This window comes from Salmo trutta, chromosome 17 (assembly GCF_901001165.1).
Source record: "Salmo trutta chromosome 17, fSalTru1.1, whole genome shotgun sequence".
NCBI lineage: Eukaryota > Metazoa > Chordata > Actinopteri > Salmoniformes > Salmonidae > Salmo > Salmo trutta.
This window is the reverse complement of record NC_042973.1, coordinates 26,471,078-26,491,415: the sequence shown is the minus strand read 5'-3', so window position 1 is coordinate 26,491,415 and position 20,338 is coordinate 26,471,078. Positions and strand designations below refer to the sequence as shown.

Sequence of the window (20,338 nt, the reverse complement as noted above, 5' to 3'; positions counted from 1 at the left end):
CTGGTGTATGTGTTTCTGTGCACTGAATAGAAGTGCTCTAAAGGAGATGTAGAATGATGTGTCTTTCATACGTTGGATGCTGATCCCCTGATCTCTTGTTCCACTCTGTTTCATTGTGTAGACCGATGCCTATTTGGTGTAGACTGATGCCTATTTGGTGTAGACCGATGCCTATTTGGTGTAGACCGATGTCTATTTGGTGTAGACCGATGTCTATTTGGTGTATGTTGATTCCTGCTCAGCCAGGCTGAGACTCGGTGTGGGGTTTCCCCTTGATGCTAATGAGATGATCTGATGTGGTTAACAGACCTTGATTTGATTCACCTCGACTGCCTCGCTTACTCCATTTACTGGATCTGACCAACTACTAATCGCCAAAGAAGCTACTCAGCCAATCACTGTCATCAAGTATCAATGTCAGCTAGTTCTCCTGCACATTCTAGCGTGCAGAATGGGATTCTGCTGAGGTTGATCATGTCAGGACCTGTTAGAAACCCTTGGTGACAGTCATGGTTGTGACATGGGGGGTGAACACGTTTATTGACAGCGTCTTTGTTTGTTTACTTAATTCTTTGTGGTGTGGTTGTGTTTTATGAAAACTAGGTTTGTGTGCATATTTGTGCACATTTTTCTATTTTGAACTAAACACAAGTCTCCCCGTGTGTGTAATGAAGTGGTACATTTGGATCTAAGCGGAACACATGAAAGTAATTCGAGTTTAATCTGAGTGAAATCTGAATGTGCGGCGAGAGAAGCTTGGGCTGAAAATAATAGCTGGATTAACATCTCGATTAAGGATTTTCTCTCCCTGTAAATGTGCAGCGCATACGGAAGGAGGTGTGTGTGTATGTTGTTGCAACTGTTTGACAAATATCCTGCGTGCGCATGATGTCGAAGACATTAAAAACAAGTCTGCCTCCAGGAGAAAGGCAGTGGTCTGGGTTATGGGGAAAAGCCCATTGAGAAACAGTTTTGCGTAAACCAGTCTTACAAGCTGTTTGCATTTGCATATACCCATCTATTCTCACTCCACTGCATCAGACTCTGTGCTCTACTGATTTATTAGTCACTGTAGTTTTCAGCATGTTGTTGCAACTGTTTGACTAATATCCTGCTGTTTTTCTGATGGCATACTGCCGACAGTGACTGCTGTCCCTTTAGGCTATTACTGACATAACTTTCATTCCTCAGCGTAAAGTGCAGCCATATACCTAATCAGGTTAAGTACTTGAACTAGAGCAGTGTCACCTTGAGCGTGATCATAAGCTTGCAGCTAGGTTCTCAAGTCCCTTTTGCCAGTCCTGTCCTCTGTTAAACATTTTCAAGGTGCACTGTTAAGAATGAGACTTGGGGTCATCACACAAGTTTGACCTGATCACAAGGTTCACGGAGTCGCTCATCTCTGTAATTTTAGTTAGAGGCTTGAGCCGACAAAAAGCAGTTCCACTAGATGTTTTAGTCTTGCGGAGTGAGACTATGCAGGCAAGGGCCTCAGAATCTATGATGACGATATAGAGTAAGAACAGTGTTTCTGAGGGGGTTATGAGCGTTCATTTCCTGTTTGGTGCATCATGCTCTGGGGTGTCTGGGTATTTATTGTAAACCGTTTACAACATCGATAGACAGTCTGGCACGCTAAGACAGGTAGGGATTTGTCATGGATGAATGACTCAAGGCTGATAAGGATCATCTCTCATTGTGTTGTGTTGTGTTATTTCAGACTTCAGTTGTGATTATGAGGAAAAATATTAAGGGCAGAATTGAGAAGTTAACATTTTCTTTTCTTAGGGTCTCTTGAGTTTCCAGTTTATTACTCAAAGCTATTTTGGGGTCCTATTCATGATATGTAATGGCAGTAGTAGAGAAAACAAATACAGTACCAGCCAAAAGTTTGGACACCGACTCATTCAAGGGATTTTGTTTATTTTAACTATTTTCTACATTGTAGAATAATAGTGAAGACAAACTATAAAATAACATATGGAATCATGTAGTAACCAAACAAGTGTTAAACAAATCAAAATATATTTGAGATTGTTCAAAGAAGCCTCCCTTTGCCTTGATGAGAGCTTTGCACACTCTTGGCATTCTATCAACCAGCTTCACGAGGAATGCTTTTCCAGCAGTCTTGAAGGCGTTCCCACATATGCTGAGCACTTGTTGGCTGCTTTTCTTTCACTCTGCGGTCCAACTCATCCCAAACCATCTCAATTGGGTTGAGGTTGGGGGATTGTAGAGACCAGGTCATCTGATGCAGTAACCCATCACTCTCCTTCTTGGTCAAATAGCCCTTACACAGTCTGGAGGTGTGTTTTGGGTCATTGTCCTGTTGAAAAACAAATGATAGTCCCATTAAGCGCAAACCAGATGGGATGGCGTATCACTGCAGAATGCTGTAGTAGCCATGCTGGTTAAGTGTGCCTTGAATTCTAAATAAATCACAGACCGTGTCACCAGCAAAGCACCATCACACCACCTCCTTCATGCTTCACGGTGTGAACCATACATGTAGAGATCATTCGTTCACCTACTCTGTCTCATAAAGACACAGCGGTTGGAACCAAAAATCTCACATTTGGACTCATCAGACCAAAGGACAGATTTCCACCGGTCTAATTTCCAATGCTCATGTTTCTTGGCCCAAGCAAATTGCTTCTTCTTATTGGTGTCCTTTAGTAGTGGTTTCTTTGCAGCAATTCAACCTTGAAGGCCTGATTCACGCAGTCTCCTCTGAACAGTTGATGTTGGGATGTGTCTGTTACTTGAACTCTGAAGCATTTATTTGGGCTGCAATTTCTGAGGCTGGTAACCCTAATGAACTTATCCTCTGCAGCAGAGGTAACTCTGGGTCTTCCTTTCCTGTGGCGGTCCTCATGAGAGCCACTTTCATCATAGCGTTTGATTGTTTTTGCGACTGCACTTGAAGAAACTTCCAGTTCTTGAAATTGTCCATATTGACTGACCTTCATGTCTTAAAGTAATGATGGACATAATATGGACTTGGTCTTTTACCAAATAGGGCTATCTTCTGTATACCCCCCCCACCTCGTCACAATGCACCTGATTTGCTCAAACGCATTAAGAAGGAAAGAAATTCCACAAATGAATTTTTAACAATGCAAACCTGTTAATTGAAATGCATTCCAGGTGACTACCTCATGAGCTGGTTGAGAGAATGCCAAGAGAGTGCAAAGCTGTCAAGGCAAAGGGTCGCTACTTTGAAGAATCTCAAATATAAAATATATTTTGATTTGTTACTACATGATTCCACATTTGTTTTTTCATAGTTTAGATGTATTCACTATTATTCTACAATGTAAAAAATTAAGAAAATCCCTTGAATGAGTAGGTGTGTCAAATTTTGACTGGTACTGTACATGCAATTTATGAGTTGGACACAATGTGTTGGTCTTGCTGGAAGAGGGAGAGGCAGGAAGAGTGTGATGTCAGTCAGGGAAGAGTAGAGGAAGCCAGAGAAGGAGGAGGAGAGGGCTGCTGACAGGGAGGTGGACCGCCTTCCCATTTCCTGGTGGCGCCTCTGCTCTGCGCTCTCTCTCTCCTCTGAGTTTGAGAGAGGGGCCAGAGATTAAACTTCAGACGAGTAGACGCTGCTGGATCTCCGTCCGTGGATCTATCTATGTCCATCTCTTTTAAGGTGGTTCTCATTAAACCCAAGGAACCTTCTCCTGGTCTGGGTGGTCAATACTGAGAGGAAGCCACATATCGATAAAAAGATGTACAGTGGATATGGAGGTACCTTTTCCTCTTTAATCTGATTTTAAAGTGGGGCTTGTGGACTTGACGATTTATACAAAGAAGTACAGGATGTTAGTTTTGTCTATAGTGTTGTTACTCTTGTTTTGGAATGGTGGTGATTGTGGTGAGTCAAACGTCAGTCACTCGCTGCTTGTATTGGGTTTTGTAGTATTTCACACCGTGTGAAGCATCTTGTAAAATGTTACCTCTCATTTAACCCCCACCAGTGTGTGTTCCCATTGATTGATTGTGAATGTTTGTTTAGTTTTCATTTTGTGGGTGTTTTATCAGCCTGTGTGATTTCTTACACCCTCAATATATGTTCCCTCACTATCTCTCTCTGTTTGAGGCTAAATTCCTTTGCTTTGGCTTCACATTGTCCTACTTGTCAGGGCTGAAGTTGGATCTGCCTTACACTGCCCTGAAAACAGGGGGAGGAAAACCTTCCTCCATTTTCTTCTCGTGGAGTTCATTATGAAACTGAAAGCCCTGGAGTTGGAGAATGATAGTGTTCCTCCTCCTCATAGCTCTGGCCACATTGTCTCAGTCTAAGTCCCTGGTGTTGGTCTATATAGGCCTATGGTTTGTGGACGAGGGGGATGACTGCAGTTTGTGCTAACATCCAGGTGGTCTCCCACTACATGTCCAAATGAATGTGGTTTAATTTGGTCCGTGGGGAGGAAAAAAACCACCGGCCCCACAGATCCATCTTTGGTGGCGTTGAGGTAGACCAGCTGTTCCCAGGGGTGGTGTGTAGACACGGACACCTCAGTGTTCAGTGCTGTGGCTGTCAGTGACGTAGTAGTAATCCCTAGGGGACGTCCATAAGTGTGTGTTGCGTGATTTCCCCTCACTTTAGGTGTGGTCACGCTCTAGTCAGGGCCTGTTGCTGTGGAGATTTGAAGAACATTATTTCACAGTTTTTCAAACCAGACCCTCATGGCCAGTGTTGTAAACATACTCATGGACTTTGAGACAATGAACAGTGACTAGGGGGCTTGACTGAGTCAGTACTGAGATGAGTCGTAAACAGTTGGGTTTTAATTACAAATCTCTTCATTTAGTGGAAGTGTTAGATAAGAGTCAAGCAGACGTGGAGGGATGGAGAAGGGAATGGCGGGAAGGGATTAGAGGTCGACCGATTATGATTTTTCAACGCCGATACCGCTACTGATTATTGGAGGACCCAAAAAAAAGCCCATACCGATTAATCGGCCGTTTTTTAATTTATTTTATTTATTTATTTGTAATAATGACAATTACAACAATACTGAATGAACACTTATTTTAACTTAATATAATACATCAATAAAATCAATTTAGCCTCAAATAAATAATGAAACATTCAATTTGTTTTAAATAATGCAAAAACAAAGTGTTGGAGAAGAAAGTAAAAGTGCAATATGTGCCATGTAAAAAAGCTAACGTTTAAGTTCCTTGCTCAGAACATGAGAACATATGAAAGCTGGTGGTTCCTTTTAACATGAGTCTTCAATATTCCCAGGTAAGAAGTTTTAGGTTGTAGTTATTATAGGAATTATAGGACTATTTCTCTCTATACCATTTGTATTTTATATACCTTTGACGATTGGATGTTCTTATAGGCACTTTAGTATTGCCAGTGTAACAGTATAGCTTCCGTCCCTCTCCTCGCTCCTACCTGGGCTTTAACCAGGAACACATCGACAAAAGCCACCCTCGAAGCAGCGTTACCCATGCAGAGCAAGGGGAAACAACTACTCCAAGTCTCAGAGCGAGTGACGTTTGAAACGCTATTAGCGCGCACCCGCTAACTAGCTAGCCATTTCACATCGGTTACACCAGCCTCATCTTGGGAGTTGACAGGCTGGAAGTCATAAACGGCGCAATGCATTGCAAAGGGCTGCTGGCAAAACGCACGAAAGTGCTGTTTGAATGAATGCTTACGAGCCTGCTGGTGCCTACCATTGCTCAGTCAGACTGCTCTATCAAATCATAGACTTAATTATAACATAACACACAGAAACACAAGCCGTAGGTCATTAATATGGTCGAATCTGGAAACTATCATCTCGAAAACAAAACGTTATTCCTGTTACATTGCACAACCTTCAATGTTATAATTACGTAAAATTCTGGCAAATTAGTTCGCAACGAGCCAGGCGGCCCAAACTGTTGCATATACCCTGACTGCGTGCAATGAACGCAAAATGACACAATTTCACCTGGTAGGTACAGTCGTGCAACGATTGTGCTTTTTTCGCAAATGCGCTTTTGTTAATCATCCCCCGTTTGGCGAAGTCGGCTGTCTTTGTTAGGAAGAAATAGTCTCCACAGTTCGCAACGAGCCAGGTGGCCCAAACTGCTGCATATACCCTGACTCTGTTGCAAGAGAAGTGACACATTTTCCCTAGTTAAAAGAAATTAATGTTAGCAGGCAATATTAACTAAATATGCAGGTTTAAAAATACATACTTGTGTATTGATTTTAAGAAAGGCATTGATGTTTATGGTTGGAGCAACGTGTACCTAAGCTATTATATGCAACACAGGACAGGCTAGATAAACTAGTAATATCATCAGCCATGTGTAGTTAACTAGTGATTATGATTGATTGTTTTTATAAGATAAGTTTAATGCTAGCTAGCAACTTACCTTGGCTTCTTACTGTATTTGCGTAACAGGCAGGCTCCTCGTGGAGTGCAATGTAAAGCAGGTGGTTAGAGCGTTGGACTAGTTAACCGTAAGGTTGCAAGATTGACAGATTTTTACCTTGTCAGCTCAGGGATTCATTCTGCCCCTGAACAAGGCAGTTAACCCACCATTCCTAGGCCGTCATTGAAAATAAGAATGTGTTCTTAACTGACTTGCCTAGTTAAATAAAGTTTTTTTTTTTTAAATCGAATAATAAATAAAAGAAAAATAAAATAAAATCGGCCAAATCGCTGTCCAAAAATACTGATTTCCGATTGTTATGAAAACTTGAAATCGGCCCTAATTAATCGTCCATTCCAATTAATCGGTCGACCTCTAGAAGGGATGTAGTGCGTCTTTGTTTAGGCGCTGGCAGAGAGAATGGAAGGGAAGGGATGTAGTGGGTCTTTGTTTAGGCGCTGGCAGAGAGAATGGAAGGGATCTAGTGGGTCTTTGTTTAGGCGCTGGCAGAGAGAATGGAAGGGAAGGGATGTAGTGGGTCTTTGTTTAGGCGCTGGCAGAGAGAATGGAAGGGAAGGGATGTAGTGGGTCTTTGTTTAGGCGCTGGCAGAGAGAATGGAAGGGATCTAGTGGGTCTTTGTTTAGGCGCTGGCAGAGAGAATGGAAGGGAAGGGATGTAGTGGGTCTTTGTTTAGGCGCTGGCAGAGAGAATGGAAGGGATCTAGTGGGTCTTTGTTTAGGCGCTGGCAGAGAGAATGGAAGGGAAGGAAAGGGACACGTGTGTACAGTTGAAGTTTACATACACTTATATTGGAGTCATTAAAACTCGTTTTTCAAACACTCAACAAATTTCTTGTTATTAACAAACTATAGTTTTGGCAAGTCGGTTAGGACATCTACTTTGTGCATGACACAAGTAATTTTTCCAACAATTGGTTACAGACAGATTATTTCACTTATAATTCACTGTATCACAATTCCAGTGGGTCAGAAGTTTACATACACTAAGTTGACTGTGCCTTTAAACAGCTTGGAAAATTCCAGAAAATGATGTCATGGCTTTAGAAGCTTCTGAGTCTAATTGCCATCATTTGAGTCAATTGGAGGTGTACCTGTGGATGTATTTCAAGGCCTACCTTCAAACTGAAACATAACTATGTAATTTAAATAATATTAATAATACGCAATGAAAGCAATTGTGCTGATTATAGACACTTAATAGCGCGTTTTTAAGTTTCAAATGATTGCGACCCCCCCCCCTCCCTTTGCCTCACAATGGTTTGATCCACTGCCAGTTCCTTAGCTTGCTAGGTAACAGAGAGGTCGTATCTACTGTCTGAAATCCAGTCAATCGCTCACACACACTAGCTGAATATGCAGAGCTAGCGCGCAAATATTAACTATTAAGCTAGCTAGTACCTATTCCATTTATGTGGCGTCGTCAAAGATGGAATCTTTGCTATCGTCAATTTATTCCAAGATCAGCATGCAGATAATGTAAGTTAGTGCTTCAAAGTCCCTGTGATAAGGTTAACGATAAACTGAAATCCAAACTGAACAGAACTACACTCTCTTCTACCATTGTCTTAAATATATTTAATGGTCTCGTTGCAAAAGCTAAATTGTCGCAAGGGAACTTTTATTTATTTATTTATTTTATTTCACCTTTATTTAACCCGGGTAGCAAAGATTATAGCAAACACCACTGAAACGGAATTGGTGCTCGCTAGCTTTGCAAATTCAGCTATTGTTGGAAGCCAGCCAATATGAAACAAACTATTAAAATCAAAAACGGTTGCAGCATATGTTGTGTAAATGGTGAACTCATACAGCTGTCAACTCTTGTCATTTTAATCCGTTTCACATTTGCTAGCTACCTTTTTAGATCGAAGCCCAAATAGAATGATTGAAGATGATAGAAGCCCATCTCCTACTGTAAATAGCCTACACACTGTGTGTGTAGCCAGCCAGCCAGCCAGGTAGAAAAATGGCAGAAAAATAAAAGACGGACATCAGAGTATTTTTCAATACACCAAAACGCATAGTAAGAACCCTAGTAGCCTAATATCTCAGACTAGTTGATAAAATGTTCATAAGAAAGAAATGAAATTCTAATGGAAATGTTTCACAATGATGTCATTAGGCAGAGCAGGCAACAGATGGCACACAGACAGCAGAGTTGGGGACAGATATGTAGGGACAGACTGGCAGAGACAGGGAGTCTGAGGTAAGTTTGTTGAGTCTTTGTTTGGCAACATTATGAAAGGTTCTCAATTTTTTTTACTTGTAAAATAGGAACATAATTGGAAAATGCCATGGATACCCCCACTCTCAACTTAAACTGGTGACTGAACTAAGATTTGTTAAAGGCAATGGTATTGCTGTTGTGATTAGTTGTGTAGTTTTGGGTACCGGTAGTTAGGAGTACGGCAAACACCGTATTTCTTTGGTTCCTCAATATACATTTACCATATTACAATGTAGGCTATGTGTTACAGCACTACTTTTGGTGTCCCCCTCAGGAATTGCTCTTGAGAAAATGTCATGTAATTGTCCCCTCCAAAGTTGATATCAGATTTTTGCCACTGGGGTGGCAGCATCATGTTGTGGGGGTTCTTTGCTGCAGGAGGGACTGGTACACTTCACAAAATAGATGGCATCATGAGGACAGAAATTTATGTGGATATATTGAAGCAACATCTCAAGACATCAGTCAGGAAGTTAAAGCTTGGTCGCAAATGGGTCTTCCAAATGGACAATGACCCCAAGCATACTTCCAAAGTTGTGGCAGAAGTGCTTAAGGACAACAAAGTCAAGGTATTGGAGTGGCCATCACAAAGCCCTGACCTCAATCCTATAGAAAATTTGATGGCAGAACTGAAAAAGCATGTGCGAGCAATGAGGCCTACAAACCTGACTCAGTTACACCAGCTCTGTCAGGAGGAATGGGCCAAAATTCACCCAACTTATTGTGGGAACCTTGTGGAAGGCTACCCAAAACATTTGACCCAAGTTAAACTATTTAAAGGCAATGCTACCAAATGCTAATTGAGTGTATGTAAACTTCTGACCCACTGGGAATGTGATGAAAGAAATAAAAGCTTAAGTAAATCATTCTCTCTACTATTATTCTGACATTTCACATTCTTAAAATAAAGTGGTGATCCTAACTGACCTAAGACAGGGAATTTTTACAAGGATTAAATGTCAGGATTTGTAAAAAAACGGAGTTTAAATGTATTTGGCTAAGGTGTATGTAAACTTCCGACTTCAACTGTATGTGTTTTAGGGGCTTTCTCAGATAAAACAGACACATGTCACCTGACTGGGGGCCATCAGGATCAGGAACCAACCTGCAGATAATATCCTGGATCGGGGGAGGGAGAGAGCAACAAGTAGCCTCTTATAATCCCAGTCATTTCAATATACACATCATTAGGTTCCTCATTAGCTTGTTATGCTTTCTTTTTTTTCTTTTTTCAAGCTTATCCAAAGGTCAGTGATTAGAGAAAGCTGATGCTTAGCCCTACTGCTTGGACATTTTATCATGCTTATTGTGTTATATACAATACCAGTCAAAAGTTTGGACACACCTACTCATTCATTTTCTTTATTACTGTTTTCTACATTGTAGAATAATATTGAAGACATCAAAACTATGAAATAACACATTTGGAATCATGTAGTAACCAAAAAAGTGTTAAACAAATCAAAATATATTTATATTGTAGATTCTTCAAAGTCACCACCCTTTGCCTTGATGACTGCTTTGTACACTCTTGGCATTCTCTCAACCAGCTTCATGATATAGTCCCCTGGAATGCTTTTCCAGCAGTCTTGAAGGAGTTCCCACATATGCTGAGCACTTGTTTGCTGCTTTTCCTTGTTCTCAACTTGCCTACCTGGTTAAATAAAGGTGAAATACATTTTAAAAACTCTGCGGGCCAACTCATCCCAAACCATCTCAATTGGGTTGAGGTCGGGGGATTGTGGAGGCCAGGTCATCTGATGCAGCACTCCATCACTCTCCTTATTGGTCAAATAGCCCTTACACAGCCTGGAAGTGTGTTTTGGGTTATTGTCCTGTTGAAAAGCAAATGATAGTCCCACTAAGCACAAATTACATTTTATTGGTCACATACACATTTTTAGCAGATGTGTAGCGAAATGCTTGTACTTCTAGTTCTGACAGTGCAGTAATATCTAACTAGTAATCTAACAATTCCCCAACAACTACCTAGTACACACAAATCTAAAGGGATGGAATAAGAATATGTACATATAAATAATGGATGAGCGATGACTGAGCGGCATAGGCAAGATGCAATAGATGGTATAAAATACAGTATATCCATATGAGATAAGTAATGTAAGATATGTGAACATGATTAAAGTGGCATTATTTAAAGTGACTAATGATCCATTTATTAAAGTGGCCAGTGACTTGACTCTGTATGTTGGCAGCAGCTACTCTGTGTTAGCCATGGCTTTTTAACAGTCTGATGGCCTTGAGATCGAAGCTGTTTTTCAGTCTCTCGTTCTCAGCTTGATGCACCTGTACTGACCTCGCCTTCTGGATGGTTGCGGGGTGTACAGGCAGTGGCTCGGGTGGTTGCTGTCCTTGATGATCTTTTTGGCCTTCTTGTGACATCGGGTGCTGAAGGTGTCATGGAGGGCAGGTAGTTTGTCCCCGGTGATGCGTTGTGCAGACCTCACCACCCTCTGGAGAGCCTTGCGGTTGAGGGCGGTGCAGTTGCCGTACCAGGCGGTGATAGCCCGACAGGATGCTCTGAATTGTCCATCTGTAAAAGTTTGAGGGTTTTAGGTGACAAGCCACATTTTGTCAGCCTCCTGATGTTGAAGAGGCGCTGTTTTGCCTTCTTTTCCATGCTGTCTGTGTGGGTGGACTATTTCACTTTGTCTGTGATGTGTACGCCGAGGAACTTAACTTTCCAGCTTCTCCACTGCTGTCCCGTCGATGTGGATAGGGGGGTGCTCACTCTGCTGTTTCCTGAAGTCCACGATCATCTCCTTTGTTTTGTTGACGTTGAGAGGTTGTTTTTCTGACACCACACTCCGAGTGCCCTCACCTCGTCCCTGTAGGCTGTCTCGTCGTTGTTGGTAATCAAGCCCACTACTGTTGTCTTCTGCAAACTTGATGATTGAGTTGGAGGCGTGCATGGCCATGCAGTCATGGGTGAACAGGGAGTACAGAAAGGGGCTGAGAATGCACCCTTGTGGGGCCCCAGTGTTAAGGATCAGCGAAGTGGAGATGTTGTTTCCTACCCTAACCACCTGGGGGCGGCCCGTCATAAAGTCCAGGACCCAATTGCACAGGGTGGGTTTGAGACCCAGGGCCACCAGCTTAATTTGGAGGGTACTATCGTGTTGAATGCTGAGCTGTAGTCAATTAACTAGGTATACCACTTGTCCAGATGGGATAGGGCGGTGTGCAGTGTGATGGCGATTGCATCTTCTGTGGACCTGTTTGGGCGGTATGCAAACTGAAGTGGGTCTAGGGTGGCCGGTAAGTTTGGGGGTGATATGATCCTTGACTAGTCTCTCAAAGCACTTCATGATAACAGAAGTGAATGCTAAGGGGCGATAGTAATTTAGTTATCTTTGCCTTCTTGGGTACAGGAACAATGGTGGACATCTTGAAGCATGTGGGCACAGCAGACTGGGACAGGGAGCGATTGAATATGTCCGTAAACACACCAGCCAGCTGGTCTGCTCTGAGGATGCGGCTAGGGATGCCGTCTGAGCCAGCAGACTTGCGAGGGTTATTACGTTTAAATGTCTTACTCACATCGGCCACGGAGATGGCGAGGGGGCCTGCAGTCCTTGGCAGCGGGCCGCGTCAGTGTCACTGTATTATCCTCAAAGCGGGCAAAGAAGGTGTTTAGCTTGTCTGGAAGCAAGACGCCAGTGTCAGTAACGTTGCTGGTTTTCTTTTTGTAGTCCATAATTGCCTGTAGACCCTGCCACATACGTCTCGTGTTTAAGCCGCTGAATTACGACTCCACTTTGTCCATATACTGACATTTTGCTTGTTTTATTGCCTTACGGAGGGAATAACTATGCTGTTTAAATTCAGCCATATTCCCCGTCATCTTTCCATGGTTAAATGCCGTGGTTCACGCTTTCAGTTTTGCGCGAATGCCGCCATCTATCCGAGGTTTCTGGTTAGGGTAGGTTTTAATAGTCACAGTGCATACATCTCCAATGCACTTCCTTATAAACTCACTCACCGAACCAGCGTATAAATCAATGTTATTCGCTGAGGCTGCCCAGAACATTTCCCAGTCCGCGTGATCAAAACAATCTTGAAGGGTGGATTCCAATTAGTCAGACCAGCGTTGAATGGTTCTTGTCACGGGTACATCATGTTTTAGTTTCTGCCTATAGGATGGTAGGAGCAAAATGGAGTCGTGGTCAGATTTGCCGAAGGAAGGGCGGGCGGGGGAGGGCCTTGTATGCATCGCGGAAGATAGAGTAGCAGTGTATTGCCCGCCCTACAATCAATGTGCTGATTGAGTTTAGATTTGTATCACTGCAGAATGTTGTGGTAGCCATGCTGGTTAAGTGTGCCTTGAATTCTAAATAAAGCACTGACTGTGTCGCCAGCAAAGCACCCCCACACCATCACAGCACCTCCTCCATGCATCACGGTGGGAACCACACATGAGGCGATCATCCGTACTCTACATCTCACAAAGACACTGTGGTTGGATTTTGCATTCATCAGACCAAAGGACTGATTTCCACCGATCTAATGTCCATTGCTCGTGTTTCTTGGCCCAAGCAAGACTCTTCTTATTATTGGTGTCCTTTAGTAGTGGTTTCTTTGCAGCAATTTGACCATGAAGACCTGATTCACGCAGTCTCCTCTGAACAGTTGTTGGGATGTGTCTGTTACTTGAACTCTGTGAAGCATTTATTTGGGCTGTAATTTCTGAGGCTGGTAACACTAATGGACTTATCCTCTGGAGCAGAGGTAACTCTGGGTCTTCCTTTCCTGTGGCGGTCCTCATGAGAGACAGTTTCATCATAGCGCTTGATGGTTTTTGCGACTGCACTTGAAGAAACTTCTTGAAAGTTGACCTTCATGTCTTAAAGTAATGATGGACTGTCATTTCTCTTTGATTATTTGAGCTGTTCTTGCCATAATATGGACATGGTCTTTTACCAAATAGGGCTGTCTTCCAGGTGACTACATCATGAAGCTGGTTGAGAGAATGCCTAGAGTGTGCAAAGCTGTCAAGGCAAAGGGTGGCTACTTTCACACTTTTTTGGTTACAACATGATTCAATATGTGTTATTTCAGTGTTGATGTCTTCACTGTTATTCTACAATGTAGAAAATTGTAAAAATAAAGAAAAACCCTGGAATGTATAGGTGTGTCCCAACTTTTGACTGGTACTGTAGTTCCAGTCTATTTCCTATAATCCAGAGATTTAATGGTTATGATAAGGTCAGTAAGTTATGTTTATACTGCATGTGGAGTTAGTGGATGACCCAGAACGGTCTACTGGCTGTGTTTTGAGGTGCTAAGTGCCGCTCTACTCTTGTGTTTGTTGCTCCACTGTCTGTCCCCAGTGTTGTTTTTAGAGCCGACTAGCCCTTTCCCTGTCCATCAGCTCAGTGTTGTATTAGGGAACTGGCATGCCCTTCAACCCCGTCACCCTACCCCCACTGCTGTTGCTGTTCAGTTCTGCGACACAGGCAGCTTCCCCCTCTGAGCGGTGTACAGGTCCTGTGTTCATCAGGGCCTGTGTGCCCCTTGGTTAGGAGACAGTAGACCCTGCTTATCTCCACAATGTTTGGAATGTCAGAGTGGAGTGGGGGACGGGCTGGTTGATGAGGGGTGCAGCCTGTATCCGAAACCTAGCTTCATCTCCATTGGAAATGTCATTAGGGCTTTTGTTACCCCAGATACCCTCACTGTGGCTGGTCACAAAACAGCCAGTGTGTTTTTTTTTTCTCTCACTCATTCAGACACAACACAAGACAGACACCATGTAAACAAACACCCTGTTTATAAACACCCATGCATGAGACTTTCCTTTGACCTGCAGGTGTGATATGCACATTGAGATGTTGAGAACAATGCTGAGTATGATCAGAGTGTGTGTGAAAGTTGCAGTGATGTCAGGGTGTGGTGGGGGATAGTGGAGTGGCTGGCCCCTGTGTGCATTGTTTTCTAGAACTGTCCTGGAACGAGACCAGCCAGGCAGCAGAACAATGAGCGTGATCGTGTCTATGGGCTTCGGACCCTGTCCAGCCATAACCACACTCATCATGGAAACCAATGGAAGCCTGTAGTTATGTGGCGTACAACTCGCATGGTTTTATGTTTATGCCACTCTCAATAGATTTCCGCATCGTGTGACCTCACTGTATTTATTCCCAGGCTGACCCATCTCTTCTGGGACAGGTAGAAACCAGGCATGACAGACTGGAGGTATTGTTAGGATGGTTGACTGGGTCCTCACTGTGCTGATCTGTATGTGGGTGGGGGGTGTAGCAGGGTAACCATCCCAGGCTGAACACTAGAGTAAAGGAAGGAGAATGTGTCGCTTACCTGTTTCCTGTTTACAGCATGATGCCCTTGATGAGAAGGATCCTCTTGAAGGTCTGTGTCTGTGTATGTGGAATGCTTGTGCGGTTAGTGTCGTGTAATACCACTTATACTTAAATATGTTTTGACACAGTATATGAAATAGTAGTTATTACTATAAAATGTACTGAATATGGCACAGAAACTCAAGTAGTGCTTCATCAATTTGGTTGGTCCGAACTCTAAACTCTCAAAATTTCGTCAGCCAGTGATTGTCAAGCAAATAACTGTCGGTCTCACGGTAATTGCATGATGAGAGGCTAATGATGGTTTGAAAAAAGTTGCTTGAAAGACATGAGCTCTGCTTTGTTTTTTGCGCAGCCTGTACACACTACATCAGTCTCTCATTCACAATTTGACAAGCACTTGACAATGCCTTGAATTTCAAAGCGGCATCCCCTTTGTGGCCGTAATGCACCCCAAACAAATCCATGCCTTTTGCGGCCCGGAATGCTGAGGTGTGTCCTTCTCCCTGAGTGAAGACGCAACTGGACGCCTCCTTATCCAATTCCCAGGTGCATATTGAAGATGTTGGAAGAACTGTCCACATTTACTTTTCGTAAGCCAACAAGATGAGTACGCCTAACAAACAGCAAAAGCATTAGCCTATGTCAATCTACTATCCCCCATAGTACAAAGGTCAACCTATTCTGTGCGAGAAATAAATATTCCAAACATAGTCTGGGACAGTTGTGGGAAGTGATAGTTCCACATTAATACAACCACTAGCATCAAAATACTTTTTTATGCAATAGGCCGTCATTGTAAATAAGAATTTGTTCTTAACTGACTTGCCTACTTAAATAAAGGTAAAAACATTTATGCAATGTGGCTGACACAACAGATCAGAACGTTTTAGCTTAAAATGTTGATAAACTATTAGGCTATTTCTTCACATTATAAGTGCAGTAATGTGCACATGGTACTAGGCTATAAGCATGAATGTTCCATTAGCAGAAAACATCATTATCAAAAGTGACCGCAAATGCAATTATACATGTAATGATTTTAATATCTTCCCCAAACTTGAAACTCACATACTGCTTATATATGCCAGTTAGGCTGTTACAACCCTTATAAAGCAGATTCATGTGCTTAATTATATTAAGTTATTTGGCCACTTTAGTTGTGATACAAACCTCATTAAAACATATAGGCCTATGGGCTATGCTACATGAGGTGTGTGACTATGATTTGAACAAGTCGCAAAAAAAATGCATTGCTTCTTATGCTGGGCATCATAATATAAGTCATAATATATAATTCACAGGTTATAGGCTAATATTGTCACCCATCAGACTATTATTGATTTAATCTTGTCTTTACATATACTAAATAATGTGACATTTTGATTTAGAATGGACCAGTATCATGCCCCTGTATCGACACAGGGGCAGCGGGGAAAAAATACGTCATCTATGCACTTAAATAGCAAATGGCGGACGCTTTTCCCCGTGGTTTATTTCCATGCCATCCAGATAGGCTATACCCCTGTTGTAAATATAAGCAATTGTGCTTAATATTAGGAAAGTTGAAAAATAAATATAGTAGGCCTAGCCTATGGAAAGCTGATGGCAACCTCCTCTTTTTAGTAGAGGCCATCACTCTGTTTCTCATGCATTTGCATAGCCTACAGAAATGTTGTGCGACATGAACTCATGGGCTCTCATGAAGTGTTTTATTAGAATTTAGATTACATTTGCATTGATGTCAGAGTGATTTAGAGGGAAAATAGAGTGCTGAGTACCAGGCAGTTAGCAAGTTTGGTAGGCTACTAATGACCAGCATCAGAGCTTGGAGAAGCCGTGACTAAATTACCGTGACTAAACCGTCATGTGGAATTTGACTGCCTTCATGACTCGTGACAGCTGGTGTGGGGGTAATACGGTCACCGCAACAACCCTAGTCCGGACCAAGTCTCTTTCACAAGTTTGAACATCAAAGTACAGCACAGTAGAGTTTAGTACAGTACAAAGCAGTACATTATAGTGTACTCTACTGAACTCTAGTCTACTTTGCTCTACTGTACTGTTCTGTCCAAATTTGAGCCCAACTGTGCTTTATGACTACTATGATTTCCCATTGTAGCCAATTCAATTGCAGAAATTATGTTATTGATTATGTAAAGCAATTTTGAGTTTGAATCACTTAATAATTAATAAACAAAATTGATATCAGTAATAACACTAACTAATTGCTAGGTCTGCCTTTACTTCTGTGAACTTTCATTATTCTCACTCGTCATGAGGCAGAGATGTCTCCCAAAATAAATGTTGCTATTAGTTGGCAGGGGTCTTTACTTCCACATTATTTTGTTTTGATGTATTTCTAATACCTTAAGACTTTTTTGGTAGATATCAAGTCTTTCCTTATTCCACATTTTTAGAATGGTTGAAAATGTACTGAATATGTGCCTTTATTTCTCAAAAATATAGACTCTTAGCTTTCATTTGACACCCAATTTGACATGCTCCTATGAACTTCACATGTTGGTGCTCATGGGTCCTTTTAGATGGAAAGGACCAGCTGTGACCGCTGAATCCTGACTACCACTCCTGCAAGTCCAAAATGAGCCTTGGCTTCCTTCCTTAGGGCCGGGATGCATCTCTGTATCTAAGGAACTGATATCAGTGCTGCTGACCAAACACGACAACACTGATAAAACTAAAGGGTCTGGCCAAAACCACACTGCTCAGTAGAACTGTAGCTGCCACAGACTAAAACTACACTTTAGAATGCCATTTAATGTGTGGGTAACAGCCGGGCTGATCCTGTGTCTTGAAGCTAAAATATCTGTGCCTGAGGCCTGCCAATAGTTGGCCCACCCGAGGCTGCCTAACCTCACAGGGCCTGTCTCTCTGTGTTGGGCTCTTGTCCTGGCTGAGTCCCTGGTGATTGGTGTGTGTTTTAATCTAGTCTCAATCACTCCCTTTTTTCTTCTTCTATCAAAGAGGACCTTGTTTTGGGCCCTGTGTGATGGAGATGTCGCTAATGCTGAGACAAAGTCCCCAGTGTCAGGGCCTGGAACGCCACTGCTGAATACTCACAATGAACTCAGAGAGACACTCACACACTGGAAGTTTATCTCGGAAAGCCCAATCTTCTCACTTATGTTTATTTTTCTCTCTGTCATCCCCCGCACAACTATCCTCCTTGATACAAGTGCAGATCACATGGTCAATACTTTGTGTTGTGCCCAGACAGCTCTAGAGGAAGAGCGTGGGTGGTAGAGAATAGAGATAGTGGGCAGGCAGCTCTAGAAGAAGAGCGTGGGTGGTAGAGAATAGAGATAGTGGGCAGGCAGCTCTAGAGGAAGAGTGTGGGTGGTAGAGAATGGAGATAGTGGGCAGGCAGCTCTAGAGGAAGAGCGTGGGTGGTAGAGAATGGAGATAGTGGGCAGGCAGCTCTAGAGGAAGAGCGTGGGTGGTAGAGAACAGAGATATGGTGGGCAGGCAGCTCTAGAAGAAGAGTGTGGGTGGTAGAGAACAGAGATATGGTGGGCAGGCAGCTCTAGAAGAAGAGCGTGGGTGGTAGAGAACAGAGATATGGTGGGCAGGCAGCTCTAGAGGAAGAGTGTGGGTGGTAGAGAACAGAGATAGTGGGCAGGCAGCAGTAATGTGTTTTCAGTCTGTACTGTGTCACTGTTATCCCTGGATCTTCACTGGCCTTTGTTTCCAGTGTGGAAGCAGTGACACACAGTACCCTCACTGCTTCATCACAGGAAGAGGGAGGGAATATGAAGGTACACAGAGCAAAAGGGACAGGGGGAGAGGTAGGGCAGTGGGAGGGCAGGCCTACAATACAGAAACACTTCAACTGCCTTTGACATTTAACATTTTAGTTGCTTAATACGTTATGGCAGATGCATTAAGGCAAATTATGGCATGTTGAACGTTAGATAATCAAATTCATGTTAACATGTAAGATCATTTGAATCTGCAGATTTGCTACAAACCAAAACTTGCTGGTACTTTTTTAATCCAAAAACAATGCACTTCTGTGTCTTATGCTAGAGTGGCTTTGGACATCACTGTTCATGCAATAGAGAGATGCACAGAGCAACATCTCTACAAGGCATTAGATTATATTTTTCTTACATAATCTCTTCAAGAGCTCTTAGGGGTAGGTTGATAATAAAATGCTTTGATGTGAAGAACTGGTATTTTTGCCAGGAGGGTGCAGCCCCTGCAGCTTATTAGGTAACATGTTTAGGAGAAAAAAGCCAGTTTGATTCACAAGGCTCAAGGTGCACCGAACCAAGAGTGCATGGACCTAACAAGATTTCAGGAACTTGTATTTGAGAAAAAAAACATTGCGTAAGAGTTCTTGTGAAAGAACAATGCCAGTAGAAACAGGGTTCAATTATACATATTCTGCTCTGCTCATTTTGTTATGGTGTTTTCCTGCAGTTCCCAGACAGAGTAGCCAAACTGTGTCCCCCTTTTGTGTGTCGTTGTGCAACCTCTAAAGCCTTCCCCTTCCTTTGCCTCTGCAGGGAGTCCCTCCAAAGCTGTCTCCACCATGTCCCTTTCCGTGCGCCCATCGCGCCGAGTTATCTCCAGATCCATCACTAGGAGCCAGTCCTTTGCCGGGGTCAACTCCTACGATAAGCCCTACAGGTGAGGACACTCCCTCTGACAAGGTCAAGTGTACATTACTGTTATAGACCTTACTGGTGAGTACACGTCTGCGTTGACTTTCTACACATTCAGCAATGCAGCTCTAGGCTACTGTTCTCAACATTGGAAGATTTGTGATACACACTCATCTATTTGACACAAACACCATAGACTGTGTGTCTACTTTCGAGCCCCACCTGACAGGACGTCCTGTAAAGCCCACACTTCCTGAGGCGGCGGTACTGGAGGCCTCTCCTTTCATGACGAGGGCAAAATATTTATTGTTCATTGTAATTTTCCTGCCTTCAAAGCTGAGTTTTTAATAGGAGCATATGGTCCCTGGGGGGGAGCTTTGGTCTATCAACAAAGTGATCATCAAAGTATTGTCGGGTAGAATGGAGGAAAATGAAGGTCTCGAGTTATTTATTAATGAAGGTCCATCTGCCAGAAAACAAGACAGAATGGAGTCAGAATATTAAAGGAAGAACAGAGAGAGGAGAATGGAGTCAGAATATTAAAGGAAGAACAGAGAGGAGAATGGAGTCAGAATATTAAAGGAAGAACAGAGAGAGGAGAAGGGAGTCAGAATATTAAAGGAAGAACAGAGAGAGGAGAAGGGAGTCAGAATATTAAAGGAAGAACAGAGAGAGGAGAATGGAGTCAGAATATTAAAGGAAGAACCGAGAGAGGAGAATGGAGTCAGAATATT

General features: G+C 42.7%; 1 protein-coding gene across 3 annotated transcripts in view; it reads left to right on the top strand.

The window, feature by feature from the left end:
* Window positions 1-20,338, top strand: part of ripor1 (RHO family interacting cell polarization regulator 1) — a 136,650-nt gene that overhangs the window by 93,049 nt on the left and 23,263 nt on the right. For 2 of the 3 annotated variants that reach the window (XM_029696331.1, XM_029696330.1), the window contains exon 2: window positions 19,506-19,629. In XM_029696331.1, coding sequence (XP_029552191.1) covers window positions 19,532-19,629 — 98 coding nt within the window. In that variant the 5' untranslated portion in view covers window positions 19,506-19,531. Of the gene's footprint in view, window positions 1-3,560; window positions 3,754-19,505; window positions 19,630-20,338 lie in introns of those variants that run through there. The other variant, XM_029696329.1, reaches the window with a different exon arrangement.